Source organism: Equus caballus, chromosome 7 (assembly GCF_041296265.1).
Source record: "Equus caballus isolate H_3958 breed thoroughbred chromosome 7, TB-T2T, whole genome shotgun sequence".
Taxonomy (NCBI): domain Eukaryota; kingdom Metazoa; phylum Chordata; class Mammalia; order Perissodactyla; family Equidae; genus Equus; species Equus caballus.
Window position 1 is genome coordinate 63,737,910 of NC_091690.1, and position 15,844 is coordinate 63,753,753.

The 15,844-nt window shown below is 36.3% G+C and overlaps 1 protein-coding gene across 47 annotated transcripts in view; it reads left to right on the top strand.

Moving 5' to 3' along the window:
• Nucleotides 1–15,844, top strand: part of DLG2 (discs large MAGUK scaffold protein 2) — a 1,837,299-nt gene that overhangs the window by 1,313,518 nt on the left and 507,937 nt on the right. For all 47 annotated transcript variants that reach the window (XR_011441029.1, XR_011441028.1, XM_023646512.2 and 44 more), the window contains one exon: nucleotides 4,493–4,662. Coding sequence is in view for 45 of the 47 variants with exons in the window: in XM_023646512.2 (XP_023502280.2) it covers nucleotides 4,493–4,662 (170 nt within the window). In the remaining 2 variants the exon portion in view is untranslated. The remainder of the gene's footprint in view (nucleotides 1–4,492; nucleotides 4,663–15,844) is intronic.

The window sequence follows — 15,844 nt, forward strand, 5'->3', positions numbered from 1 at the left end:
ACTACAGTCTCTTCACATCCTTTCTTATGCAAGTGATTCTTGTCTCTTTTTCATAGCTATGATGCCTTATAATTTGTTACAATTTGCTAGGTATTTCACATGCATTATCTCACTTAATCCATACAGCAATCTTATTCTCCCTATTCTTAGATAAAGAAACTGAGGCTTCAAGATGTCGAGTGACTTGCCCAAAGTCTCACAGCTTCTGAGTTCTAAAGCTGGGACAAGATCTCAGTTGTATCTAGGTGTGGCCAAGGCTGCCAGGCCCATGTTCTTAGCTTCTCTCCTGTGATATTTGCCAATTATAGAACTTTTGAAAGAAACACAAAAGTAGAAATATGCTTTTTAAAATACCCATAATCTCCACATCCACCTAGAATGAGAGCTGAAACTTTATCTTTCCTTCCAGTATTTTTTAATGTATAATGAACAGGAATTTCAAAATTTTAACACAAGCATTTGGTGATTATTTTTGATGAATTAATATCCTTAAAAAATATATAAAACCACAAATCATTTTATAGCAAAATATACTTTAATACCTTTGACAGAGAGTAGCTATTACATGTTATTTTAAATTATATCTTCAAAATGGAACAAATAATTTGTTAGGTATTATTTGACTTTTCAGTGATACTATATACTGTTCCAGAATACTTCCTTGTTTAGTGCAAAATTTAGATGTGATTCTGTGGACATGTTAATGATGAAATGTCCTTTTTGTTTCTAAGATATTTTCTGCAAGGAAATGTACCAGAATGTCCAAAAGAAATGAGACTAGGAGAGGATTAACCTTTTAATTTTGTGGGAAATTCTGGTCCACAACGAATACTGTAGACTAATATCTGAAACAGCAAGCACTGAAAGAGTGAAACCACCAAAGTAATTACATGGGTAGAGTCGGGAGGAAATGTGCATGTACATGACTTTCTAATACCCTGCCTCAGAAATATGATAGAGGCTGCACTTTTTACTGGGACAAAGTATTGTTTGAGTTTGAAGCTAGTGATATAGTTATATGTTTCAAAATGAACGTAAGTGGTGGCTTTACTCACAAAGCTTATCTGCTTGTAGAGAAAGCAAATTAATTTAAAATAGCTATGACCCTCTGGCCAAATGCTATCTCAAATGATTGGGAGGCAGAGAAGTTGAGTGCCCTAGTTTGGCTTGATATTCTTTTCTTTCTATTTTAAGAATTTGAATATAAACTCCTCCCCTCACACTCCCATTTTTTTTTTTTAATCTTAAATGATCAACTCTTGGTAACTTTGTATTAGCGTAGGCTTCAGAAAAAGAGAAAATCAGGTTGGAATGATGTCTCTGCCCACACCAACACTGTGACTTGTCAGTAAAATTCCATTGCCTGTGAAACGAGAATCAATGCTCCATAAATGGTTTGACTTAATTACGAGCGAGTAAGTGAAGTGACTAGAATGCTGTGGCACCTAATAGGTCCTCTAAAAATTTCAATTTCCATCCTGTTCACCTTTCAACAAATCCTTGAGCATAACATCTTTGACTCACCTATCAATAGCTGCATCTCTCAGATGTATGGTATGTTACAATTTACACAACCATCCGTATTCGTTATCTGTCTGGTTACTCCTTTCGCTAACCCTAGACATGCTTTTACTCTCTTTTCATAGGAAATTAAAGTTCAAAGGGATGAAATGATCTGACCATGGTCACACAGCTGATACACAGCTGGGACTCAAATCCAGGCCTCCTAACTACTAGTCCAGTGCCCTTCTCAGTGCACTGAAGCTGCCTACTTCATCCACATGTTCAGGCAAAAACATCTGATTTAGACTGTAATTTCCTCACCCCAGCAATCGACAATTAAGGATTCCACTGTATACAAAAGGAAAAAATTTAGTAGAGTTTGAATAGATATAGCATCCAGAATTTTTTTAATGTCAGCCACTCCCTTCTATGGAAAGCAATGTTTTAAGATATGATTAGTATTCTGAGCATTGGGTGATGGTAAACATTATGTTTTTGCATTATCATGAGATGACAAAATTACCCACTCTCAAAGGACCAGCTGCTGCAGGGTGGCTGGCACCCGTGATGCCTACATTCTCAAAACTATCTTAATTGGTAGTTTTGCGTGATTTTTTTTTAGTCAGTCAGAGGAAATGTATGTGTAAACCTATTAAAGCCATAGCATCTGTTATAATGAAATGACATCACTGAATCTTACTAAGTGAAAAAATGTTCCATCTCAGGATTTTGAAGCTATTCAGGGTTCTCATGAGACAAGAGTTCCTATAACTCAGCTCCTCAAACAAGTATAGAAAAGTTATGGACAAAAATGACAGGAAAATTCTTCCCATACTTTTTGTTTAATATTTCCACTACCATATTATAATTTTGAATTGATGTGCAGAACGTACATGAAAGTGCTCATCACATTAGATGTGTGGTCCTAAGAGGAAAGACCCCACATTTTGATATAGGAAGACCAGAAATCGTATCCAATCTCTACCCAAATTGCCGACAGTTTTAGACACAGAATTGAACCACTTGCAACAATTCCCCTTTCTGTAATGTGGATAAAAAGTCTTATTCCACAAGATTATGAGAAGGACCCAATAGTAAGAATATTATAAATCAACAAATTTTGCACTGCTACCAATGACAACAATTTATTAGGGGCTTATTGCATACCAGGCTCTGTGCTAAGGATTTACATGTATATTTTCTCACTTAACCTTCCCCCAAAGTCTTTATAGTAGGTATTACTATTATATGTATTTTACAGTTGAGAATATGGAGGCTGAGAGGTTAAGAAAATTATCAGTGTTTATAAATTTAGGAAACAAAGGGCCCAATAATTAAACTTAGACTTATTCTTTCATTCATTTAATAAATATTTGCTAAGGAATAGATCTCCTGAACAAAGTCAGGCACTGTTTGGAAGAAGGAAATGGAGAATAGAAGGTGAGTAAGCAACCAGTCATTTTCACTTTATCCTGGCCACTGTGTGGAGAATAGATTGAAAGTTGACAAGAGAGGACAGAGAGAGTAGGTAGGAGACTGTGGAAGTAATCCAGGTGAGAGATGGTGCTGACTTCAACTAGGGTGGTAGCAATGGAGAGGAAGAAACCTGGATGGATTGCAGATGTACTTTGTACATAGAGCTGATTGTGTGGTGGTGGAGGGAGAGAGGAGTTAAGCAAGAGTAGCTCCTTATTTTTCTCTCTGAGCAACATGGTGACGTGAGATTGGGAACACTAGAATGGATGTGCAGAGTGAGGGAAAGACATCTTTCTAGTCTCGAGCCACATACTCTTAACCATTATTAATAGTATCTCTATCATCATGAACATAAAAGAGGTTTGAATTCCATGGCCACATAACTATAAACTACCTGGGAAGCTTTATGGAAAAGTCACATTATTCCTTCCCGTAAGACAAATGGCAAAAAGGAAAGTTTAATGTAGAACTTGTCATAATTCCTGGTTTTCAAAATAAGTACCTAGGGCAAGAATGGTCTGAGATTTTCTTTGAACTTTGTGAAATCTGAACTTCAAAACATATAATATGGGGCTGGCTCCGTGGCCGAGTGGTTAAGTTCACGCGCTCCACTGCGGTGGCCCTGGGTTCGGATCCTGGGCAGTGGACATGGCACCGCTCGTCAGGCCACATTGAGCTGGCGTCCCACATCCCACAACTAGAAGGACCTGCAACTAAGATATACAACTATGTACAAGGCCGGGGGGGGGGGGGGGGGGGTGGGCGGAGAATAAAACAGGAAAAAATAAAAATACAAAAAGATTGGCAACAGTTGTTAACCCAGGTGCCAATCCTTAGAAAAAAAAACAAGGAAGATTGGCAACAGTTGTTAGCCCAGGTACCAATCTTAGAAAAAAAAAAACCTATAATACTCTGAGACAAATTTGAGGAAAAACAAACACTGGAAGATAATTTGCTAGAAAGGTAACAGGTTTATTTTTGATGATCGAGTCATATTATTGTTTTTCTTTCTATATTGTTATATTTTTTAGATTTTCTAAAATAGTTGCATATTACTTTTATAACTAGTAAATTAAGGATTCAAGAAAAATTAAGCTATAAAGTTACATTTGCTATGTCTGTATAGACCATGGTAGTAAGTTCTGAGAACCACTCAAATTGTAACCCTCAGGCAAACCAATTAAAACCAATCAAAATATTGATGTAACTGACAGAGACCTTAAAATTTGTCTCCTTGTAACTACACCGTATGTAATGCAGTCCCAGTTAGAGTGAACTGGAATACAGGATGGGACCAGACCAGTAGGGTGGTCAATTTGGGAAGGCTGGGAAGGCTGAGGAGTTTAAGGTTTTCTTGATTTGCTTCATTTGAAGTGGTCCTTCCAAATGTCAACATTTTTAAATTGCTTATCCTCTTTGCTTCTCCATATCTTAAGGTCAGATCATTATAATAATATTCTTTAAGAAACCCTCCCAGCCACTCCTGACCTTTACGTCTTTTCCTGTCTTTCAGGGTCAACGATTGTATCTTGCGGGTGAACGAGGTCGACGTGTCAGAGGTTTCCCACAGTAAAGCAGTGGAGGCCCTCAAAGAAGCGGGGTCTATCGTTCGGCTGTACGTCCGCAGAAGACGACCCATTTTGGAGACTGTTGTGGAAATCAAACTGTTCAAAGGGCCTAAAGGTAATACAAACACAAATGGCTCACAATCAGACACCAATGAAAAATCGTTTGGCGGCAATTTATGCTGTAACCACCAATGATATACTCTCTTCTTTTATCTTCTGACTTTCAGTGCTTACCAAGAGATTTGAAATCCTGCAACAGTGGTTTTTACAGAAGGTCAAGGAAATCAATACTCAAAATATGAACTCAGATAAGGAAAGGATAGATTTATGTAGGAATATCCTTATAAACAATAATAACCACCCTTTATATTTTTCTATAAATTTTTAATCTTACTGAATCATCATGATGTGCCTGGCATATTAATACTTTCTAATTTTTCAGATATAAATAGTAATCCCTCTCATTTGGTAAAATAGTAATATGAAGAATAATAATTAGTCTGTCCTAAAATAACAAGGGTCATATTTTTTATAACACTATTGTGATTTGTTTTGATTTTGTAATACTCTTATGTGTTGTGCCCAATAAGTACTACATAACATCTTATACTTGCAATAGTCAAAATAAGTTAAAATTTATTTTCTTGAAATGTTCACAAATCTCTTGAGGTAACTACAGTTACCCCGGGGAGTCACATAAACAGTGAGATGACTCATTATACTAATTTTTAAGAATAATCCTTTGAGCTCTGCTCTTCAGAATGGTGACCTTTAATATTAGCTTAACAGTATTTCAATTTTTTTAGAAAAATCTAATAGTTGCCTTAACAGTATATTAAATATTATAGAAGATGATGACTGGATAGTTACTGTATTCTTTTAGTAAATCATTTCTCTTTCCCTCAAAATCTATTTAATCTCTACTGTTATATGGGATCAAACAAAATAAGCACCTCTCTGGAAGGCAGTAGTAGGTAGTATTTAAAATCTCAGACCCAAGAGTCAGACAGGACTGAGTTTAAAAACCTGGTTCAGCCACTTATTAACAGGATGACGTTGACTGGACCAATCTTCTCTTATTAAATGGGCACCATAGTAGTAGCATCTATCCTTTAGGGTTTATGAGAATTAAACATTTAACTACAATCTGGCACACGGTGAGCAGTAGAGCTTGCTGGTTAAGAATGCAGCCTCCAGAACACAAGTACCTCGGTTGGAACTCTAGCTCTGCAGCTCACTGGCCGTTTGAGCTTGGGCAAATTGCTTAACCTCTCTGAGCCTTAATTTTCTCATCTACAAAATGCAGCTAATAATAGTACTTGCCCCTAGAAATTGTTAGGATTAAATGAGTCAATTCACATAAAGTGTTTAGAGTAGTGGCTGACACAAATTGACTGTCCAACGAATATTAGCTATATCTACACATCATTTGTAGTATTTTTTTGTTACATATAGTTTCAGTCTTTGCTACAATTGTTTGGAAATGTATTGAAAATTTGCTTGAAGATCCCTCCTGGGCTAAATTCAAAGCAGTAAAATCACAGAATTTAATCTGGAAAAAAAAAAGAAAAGAAGTAAAGCATTTCCATACCACATTGTCTGTAGAAAAGACTTTCTACCCTACATGTTTACTAAAATCGTATTTCAGGGTGTTTTAAAGCTAAACAAAATGAGCATCACACTTTCTATTAAAAAGATATACTATATATAAATAACGCGTAGATACTTCTACAATTCAATCAACAGCAATTATTCAACACAGCCCTAAGGCGAATACTGGTTTTAAGTGCCCAGCAAAGTAGTACCACCCATTAGCAGGCCTCCTGCGAGCTGAGTCACTCCACGACCTCCAGCTGCTCAGCACAGCACTTAAAGGTTCTAGGGGATCGATAACCAGAACTCCTTGATTTTATCCGGAACATATTTTTTGGATCTTTATCTTTGGTATTAGGGCTCCCTCTGGCTGGTTTACTTCTATGTTGTTTTCTCCTTTGAGCTGGGAGTGGGGCAGGAACTGCCCTGGGACGTAGAGAGAGAGGGAAGTGGACACAGGTGAGCATTAATCCACCAGGAACACCCAGGCAATAACCCAATGAAAGGACACAGTATATGGGTGATGGGCATGGTCTGCTGAGACAAGGAGAACCAGGAAATGGTTAGAACTAACTTTACATCCCTGAAAGCAGGCTCCTGCCAAATCCCTGTAGAGGGGTGTGGGCCTGTGGGTCCTCTTGGGATTATGTTGTCCGTCATATTTTTTGTACTGTCACCATACAAAGGTCACTGATGGGGATTTGTTTCTCTATATAAAGCTTATTGATTTATAAGGAAAGAAACTGTTTTAGTCACTGTTTAAATTGCCAATGCCTCCCATTGCCTTGAACACAGGAAGTGCTGAATCAGAGTAAATTGAATAATTAAATTGGATTCTACACTACACCTGATGATACCTTGCCATCTTAACTTCACTTGGCACCTTATAGTTCTTGATTTTTGAACGGTGATATATTAAAAAGAAATTTCTACCAACGTTTAACTCATTCCATGAAAATTCTTATGCACTGGGGATGATGATGATGAATCAGATGTGATTCTGAAGGGAGAATCAGGTAGTTCTAATGGGAGATGGAGACATAAATTCAACTAACTTTAATGCAAGGCAGAAAGAAATCAGCTCTGTGATGGAACTTGAGCCATGATTCCAATCGGGCAAAAAGGAGATATAATTCATCTTAACCAAAAGAACCAAAAGGCTCCAGAGAATTTAAAATTAACATGTGCCCACAGGTCCTTATCTGCCCTTCACTGAGCATATGGGTGCCCTCTATACTTGCATCAACACTCTAGCCAGCTGTGTTAACTAGCCTCGATTATGTATGTATAATGCAGAGAATTGGATGTGTTCGTTAATTTAGTCTTTCAATGATTCAACAAGTATTTGTTGTTTGTTATATGCTTGGCATAGAGCTAGGCAATGAGGCTTCACAAAGAAAATAGAGTTCTTGCTCAAGGAGATTATAGTCTGATGTAGAAAACACCAAAGTATAAGTTGGGAAAAATGTTATACATGAACATGAAAGGTTGTAAGGAGGTACCAATTAAATAATGCGTCAAAGGAGACTTCTCTGAGGAAATTCCACTTAAGGTAAACTTGATAAATAAAAATGGAAGTTAGCCAGATAAAGAGTGGAGGAGAGCACCCAGACAAAGTAAAAGCATGTGTGTATGAAGGCCCTAACATAGGAAAAAATTTTGATACCTTCTAGGAAGGTAGTTGTGGCTGGAGTTTAATGATAGAATAATGAATGACATGAAATGATATTGTCAAGGTAAGCAGGGTCCAGATCTTGAACAGCTTTGTTGACCATATTTAAATATTTGTTATTTTATTTCAAGTGCAATGGAAAGTTATTACAAAATTTTCAGTATGGGAGCAACACGATCAAAGCTGTTGTTTCAGAAGATCATTTGGCTACTGTGAGGAAAAGGCATTGAAGGGGGCAAGAGTGAGAGCCGAGACCAGTTAGGGGTCACTTGGAGAACGTAGAGAAAGGTGGATGGATTCAAGCAATATGTTGGAGATATAACTGATGCCACTTACTGCTAATCTAGTTGTGGGATATGTCCAAGGATGAGGCTCCATTTTCTAATTGAGCAATTCAATGGATTGTGGTGCCATTTGTGAGATGGGGAAGACTAAGGAGGAAACCTTGTGGGGAGAAGATTAGGAATTCACTTTTGGACATCTTGGGAAGCCTGTGATGCATCTGAAAAGGAAAACCCAAGGAGATAGAACTGGAAAACATCTGTCTGAAAACCACGTCAAATCAATATTCTGAATTTTCTTAATATTTCATCAAATTTCTGGAGTTGGGGAAATACCAGAATAATTGATGTTCTCACTTTTCATCAATAATCTTTGATATAAAAATCATGACTATGGCTACTTGAGCTATTTTGAACAGTTATATCACTTTTCATCAATAATCTTTGATATAAAAATCATGACTATGGCTACTTGAGCTATTTTGAACAGTTATAAGCATTTAGTATGTCTGTTTTATGGACATTATTAATGCCCAGACTGGTTTTGTTTGGGGATTGTTTTTGATTTTATTTGTTTTTACATGAGATACAAGATAAACAGTGTTATTCCTTCTTGTTAAGGGACTCCTTGAAAAAAATAATTTGTGGTAGAAGTAAATTTAGTTTTCCAATTCTCTACCATTATGTTTATTCCATCTATTTTCAAATTACTAATTCTGAGATGACCTTTGATGTATGTGATTCTCTATTTATAGCAGTGCTAATCTTCCCAATATTTAACTAGAATCATCTAACTGGTGATTTATGACCATGTATTTCAGTAATGAATATTTAGGTAATATGCACTACTGAATTAGAATGTCTTTTCTTAACAATATATGAAAATTTCCCTGACCTCACAGTTACAGATTTGGTCATTGCATGCAGCTGGGGTATCTGTGTGTGGGCAGTCAGTTGAGAAAAATATGGGTAATCATGTATAAGAAGTAGTGATTAGGCAAATCCATTTAGACTTGCCTGGCCACCAAAAATATTCGTGGGAAAAATCCGAAGTGCACATGTGGTTTCCCAGGAAACAGATTTACAATAAAACTTGTTCTAGTGACTTTCCCAAGAACACTCTAAGTCATAATTTCTAAGGAGCTACATAATTAAATGTGTGCAGACTATTCATTTCTGTGGCCTAAGCCAAAGAAGCCTAAACCTGTATGAGAAATGAGGTGGCTCTTTTTGAGATGTTATGTTGCTCAAGGATAATATTGCTAGTTTAAGGCAAGTTCTGACACTGAAACGTTCAGGCCATAGCTCTATTAGTACCCAAAGGTAGACTTGCTTGTGGCTTTATTTTAGTCACCTTATTTTTTAATAAACACTGAAAGAATGGTAAAGTCTATCTAGCAAAAAAATTCAGCAGTTCTCCTCTGTTATTTTTTAAAATGGTTTAAAACATCCTCTGTTTCAATGTCTTCATAGATAGATAGATTTGCAGTTATAGAGCTCTGTAACAATGCGAACTGAAAATGCAGTGAAGATTGTAGCTCTCAGCTTTGTCCAAGATGTAAAATTAACTATAAAGTACACTGACTGTAAAAATCACTAGACTCATGGCAATTTATAATGCACATAATTCAATCATTAGAGAAGTGACATTTGTAGTGGTGAAGTTCCTGGACATCTTTAAGTAACTATGGGACCTAGAGCAAGTGTCCTAACCTCTTTGTGCCTCATCTTCCTCATCTGCAAAATAGATATAATTTGAGTATCTAATTCATAAGGCTATTTTCAGGAAAATAATTATAAATTCTCAATACATGTTTTTACTCTTTTTGTTATTGTAATTGGCTAAAAGTTGAATAAAGAAAAGCAGCAAAGCACCTACTCATTCCGGTGCATTAAAAGCACCTCCCATAACATTTTACACAATCTTGTCCTTTAGCAAGTATTAATATTCATTGAATTAATGAACTGAAAGTTAATTAAAAGTTTTTAATGTTCAGCAACTTCAGATGGAGTCAATATATGTTTTTGTGCATTAACTCATATTTCTGCATACATATTAACATACATATAAAAATGTATTGGTTAGCACGTGTATGTGCACCTATATCATATATGCAGCTGTGTTGTTCTCTCTATCTCTGTACGTACTTATTTCTAACAGGTCTGAGTTATGTTGTGGCATATGAATCTATGTTTTATGAAAATGTACATATATGTTTATATTTTTCCTTAGTTTTCCTAATTTGGGCATATGTTTCAGTAGAATCCATGTGTAGAAATACCTCTGAGCAAGTTGAGAATTGACCTGAGGATGTCTCCTTAGAGCCAGCTTCCTCCACCTGCTCCTTCACAGTGCAATCTGCCCCTTCTTCTGATCTCTCCATTTATGTTAAAGATTGCTCTACTACTCACATTGAAAAGCTCGAAGTCCTTTTCTTTTGATTCTTCTCTCTTCTTTGCTGCCTTTATTAAATCAAGCATCATGTCCTTTGGAAGCCACCTCCAACCTAGCTAGTCTTCTCTTTAAAATCTCCACTGCCATTGTTATGGTGTTCGTATCTTCGTTTTATCTTGTCTGATCTGCTGTAATAGACTCCATTGTCAGTCCCTCCCTTCTGTACCTATACCCCTTTCCTAGTTCAGTCTTCCAAAAATCACAGCTCTATTAACTGTTCTCACCTGCTCAAAAGTCTTCGTTGCCACTGGATAAAAATCTAAATGTTTTACCATAGCATTTCACAGGCTCTCTGATCTCCCTCTCCTCCAGCGACAAAATGCAGTTCCAGCCTTCTCTCTTCTCTCATTCATGCATCTCCTGATCCAGGTGAGCTGGATTACGTACAGTTTCTGAAACACGTGCCATACTCTCCTAATAGGAGAGAAAAGATCTAGGCCTTTTCTCATCCCATTCCCACCTTTGCCTTTCCTTACTGCTGTGACCACTGCCTGTGGATATCATATCCATCTCCCAAGAGCCGAACCAGTTCAATTCTACCTCCTCCACAAAGCTATCACTAATTGATCCCATCAGAAGCAAGCTTTCACTTCTAAGAATTTCTAAAATGCTTTATTCCTTTCTCTTCTGTCCGTTCTTTTGTTGCCAGGCCATCCAAGCAACCCATAGAGTATAGAAAGATAGCTATCAAGAACCCAAATTAAGATGATAAACAAGCTGCTTTTTTCTAACAGTTAAGATACTGAGTTTATGTTCTCTACCCTGGCCTGTGCTAAATTTGAAACATTTAGTGAACATCTAAGAGGGAAGTACAGGTCCTAGGCTTAGGCTGTGAGCAAACTCTGGGAGGTAGATGGGAGGAATTGGGGTGAGGAGATGGAGGAGAGTCTGAGACAGAACATGACCATCGTTGCCATATGCCAAGGGGAAAAGGAACGGCCAAGATGGAAGCTGAGTGATTTTACTGCTGAGAGGAGTTCTTTATGAGGGAAACTCTTGTGTTGGCCCCTTTTTTACACACCTTACAGAAACCATCTGTTCAAGAGATTGGGACAAAACAGGATTTGAAGCATCTAGCACTTTGCTTAATAGACCAATTAATCAAAAACCAATTTCCAAATTATTGCAGATTTTTATTTTACTTTTTGTTAATAGTCTACATGACAGATTTACTGTCCAGCTTGGTTAAATAACAACTTGGCATGCATTTGATATTACAGACAGAGAATTTCTCAAATATCCAACTTGAATGAGCTTTACAGCTTGTCTATATCTGCCTACTCAACGCATTTCTCTAATCTGTCCTTGTTCCTCCATCTGCTCTTGTCTTTTCTCTTTCTGACACTAATATGGCCAGAGTGAACTTTCTCAGAGTTGATGTGAGGACCTCATGTGACAGTTTTCAGAGCTGGTCATTTGGTAAATTGACTATCCTACAGCTTGATTTTTGGTGTATAGGCTTAGACCTGCAGGTATTGAGCACATTATAAATACTCAATGAACATTTGAATGAACTAAGGTTTTCATTAAAATGTCCGTGAGAGATTGTCTGCACTGAAATTCTTTTTATCCCCTGTCCATGAATAGCTTTACTGACGGTGTTCTCTAACAAGTGGGACTACTATCAACTGACCATGACAACTTCGGAAAGTTTAGGTTAGCAAAAGTTTCAGTTGTCCAGAATTCAGTTGTTTATACCGAAGCAGTTCACCAGACTGCTGGGAAAAAACTGAACACAAAGATTATGCAAGTGTTTTGATTACTGGCGTCCAACCATTTACTGCATCAAGGGACACCATACTACTACATTCCCCCCTTGCATGCCATAGGGTAAATTATAACATGTATTTATTTGTCAATGCATGTGCAAATGTGTCTCTGAATGCAAGGCACAGTTTCCTCTTTATTCAGGCCCATGTCCCAGGCTCTGAGTTCTAAGTGGTCGGTAAACCTGTTGGTGGTAAAAGGCCATGCTGAATAATGGTTTGACTCTTAATAAGCACAAATAGCAAATTCAGCTGTTTGGTATGAGGTCTCAAAACACTATATTTTCCTTTTAGTGCTAAAATTTTTTTCAGTCCTTTTGAATTACCAAAATTACTCCCTTGACTACAGAGGGGGATTTGCTTGAGTGATTGTGTAGTTCAACCTTTTATTGAAATATAATATTTAGGGTCAAAAAGAAAACATCTATTTGTGTTAAGCCAGGGAAATAGTCTTCCTGGAAATAAATTGTGGCTAAATCATAACTCTCTGTCCCCCCAAAGAACAAATCCTTTTTTAAATTGGACAAAGGACAACACATTTGATGAGTTTTCCTTGTTCCTCAGCACTTTCTGTAGGATTTCTTCAATATGTACATGGTTAGTTCCTGACTGTTTCTGGAGGAAAGATATGTGCTTGTGGATTGGGAGGCTCTTTCTCTAAGCTAATATTTGGTCAAGTCTTCATAATGATATCTGTAAAAAAGCTCTCTCATGAGACCTTGTAGCAAATGATTTATTAATGAAAAAACAAACTACAAATATTGTCATTATAATCCCCACTGTTTTGTATATTATAATATTACAGGAGAGTAAAACAATTGATTACATTTGCTAAATCCTTTTGGAAATTAAAGAATGATGCCACTCCTCTCATTTTCCCTTTGAGGTGAATGTGTGGCCATTGTTTCTTTTCCTAGTTTACTTCTTTGCTGTTTAAAGCTAGCTCATAATTTTTAACAGAATTCATGATCAATGACTCCTTGAACAAATCTTTAAAGTCAAAATTATTTTTGCAATGATAATTTCAGAATTAAAAAATGCATTGCGTTAGATGTAGTTTTGATTTTTTGCCAATCAAAAATTTTATAATTCACATAGCACTGTTTACCTAGCTATGCATATTTGCTGAGGTAAATATTTATCTACATGGCATCTTTAAAAGTTTTAAAAGGAAATGTTTTGTCATAGTAAATACTATGACTATAAATCTTTCCAATTTATGATCAGCAGCAAAGCAATTCATGAAAAGACTTTAGGGTTTGGACCGTCCCTTGTTGTACTTGACTGTCAAATGGGCTTATTAAGGGGCTGCCTTGGTTATTGTGAGGATTTAATGAGATACTTGGTACAACTCAGTGCCCAATAAATTTAAAGTATTCTTCCTTGTTTACTTTTTTAAGAAGCAAATATGTACAGAAAATAATTATCCATTCACTCAATAAATATTTTATTTCAAAAACATTCATTAAGCCAGGCAGTTCTAAGTTCTAAATCAAAGGAACAACAATAAAGAAAGAAATTTTGGCTTTTCTCCCAAGTACCTTCTTAGAACATGGCATTCATCTAGACTGAAATAACACAGTCCTCGTCTTCTGGCTGGCACTGGCTTCACACTAAATTCCTCATGGTCCCCAACCTAAATCCATCTTGGTTCCCCAACTCATCAAACAAAGTGCATTAAATTCTTCTCTGTCTATGGAACATTGAGATCCAATAAAATTAAAGATTGCAGTATTTTTTAATCATGGATTGGGACTCCGAATGCCATTAGCTGTCTGTCAAAAGCCTTGTACTATCTGGCCTTTGTCTCCAAGCATAATTCAGTTGCAGATAGATACCTTGGACACTTTATCTCTTACAGAAAAATAAAATTAAATCTCTGTTTTTAATATCCATAAAGAAAGCCAACTTAAGGATTTTTAAACATGGAATATGCTATGAGTTAGCCTGTTAAGAGATCCAACCAAAAGTCCACTGGAAGTTGGAAATTTGCACAATAAAGATGGTATGAGGAAAGGTTGAAAATTATCAGTTGAGGCTTAAAAAGAGAACAGTTAGGAAGAAGGAAAAGTAAAAATAACAAAGGAAACAAACTAGGCACATTCTTCTAGGCCAGTCAATACCTAGTAGTCGTGAATGAAGAAGGCATATATAATTTGTTCAGTATAGGCCATTAGTCTTAGGAAGAAAGAATTCAATAGTTGCTTCCCGGGAACCTAAAAATATTCACTGAATATTTATGAGTAGTTGAGTCATATGAGAAAATTTAGCTTTCATAGATCCATTCATTTGAATAAACTGAATGGGATACCAGTTTTTAAAAATCATAATAATTTTGATATGCAAGAATTCTTAGGTGTCAAATATTTAATCTCTCAAAATACACACGTTCGCTCATATATTTAGCAAAACATTAATTGAACACCTTTTGAGTACATAACTAAAAGTTGGAGATAGAGACCTGGTGTACCCTCAAGGGAGATAGTGGTCCCAGTATAGTGTGTGAAATGTATATATACCTAGGTAATTACAATGTCACCAGATAAATATATACATAGGCTTTAGCAAGGAAGACTTGACCAAGACTTCAACTTCTGCTTTAATGCTCTGGGAAGAAAAAGCTTTCCAATACTGGTGATAGCTGTTCACGTGGGACACTGTCCCAGTCATTGGATTTTTTTCCCTTATAATTGAGCTGAGCTGGAATTCCTTTGAAATTGTCCATTAATCTTATTTCTGATCCCTCCAGCTGTGATGAGCAACTCTTCCTAGGAGAGCCCTTCATACATTTGTAGGTCACTGTCAAGTCTCCTCTTAGATCTCTCTCCTTTAGACTAAGGAGCCTCCGTTTTATAACCATTTTGATACATCTTGATTTTCAGACCCTTTATTTTACTGCTTTCATCCTATGAATTTTCTCAAGTTTGGCAACATATCATCTAAATGACAATACACAGAACTGTATATAGAGATCCCTTGGTATGCCTATAGGTACAGGCCATGGTGAATAGAGTTCTGTATATGAGCTTCATACTCTGCTTATTTAATATAATATAAAATTGTGTTAGCTTTGTTTCTAAGACTCTTTCTGTTGGTTCATGTCAAGATTAAAACCAGTTAAATACTTCATATGAACTACTGGCTATCAGATATATTCCCTTTTATTTTAGAATAATTGATTTTTAATATAAATTTATATTCATCTCTATTAAATATAATGTTGTTGGACTGTACTTAGCATCCATAGCTATTGATATCATATTAATAGTAATTCAACCATTCCTCATATTAGCCACCCTTTCCTCATTGTGTTAATTGCAGGTGACATGAAGGTAGATACATATATAGATGGAATTCTTAGAAACAGGAAGGAATTTGGCAGGAGCACATGTTGTCCAGCACATATAGATATGAAAATGAATGCCACAGATGTAAGGAAAGACTGGGTATAAAAATAATAGAAAGGTAAAGATAAAAATACTGCCTACTGGCAAAATTTTCTTTGCCCTTGGTAGTATATACAAAGTATA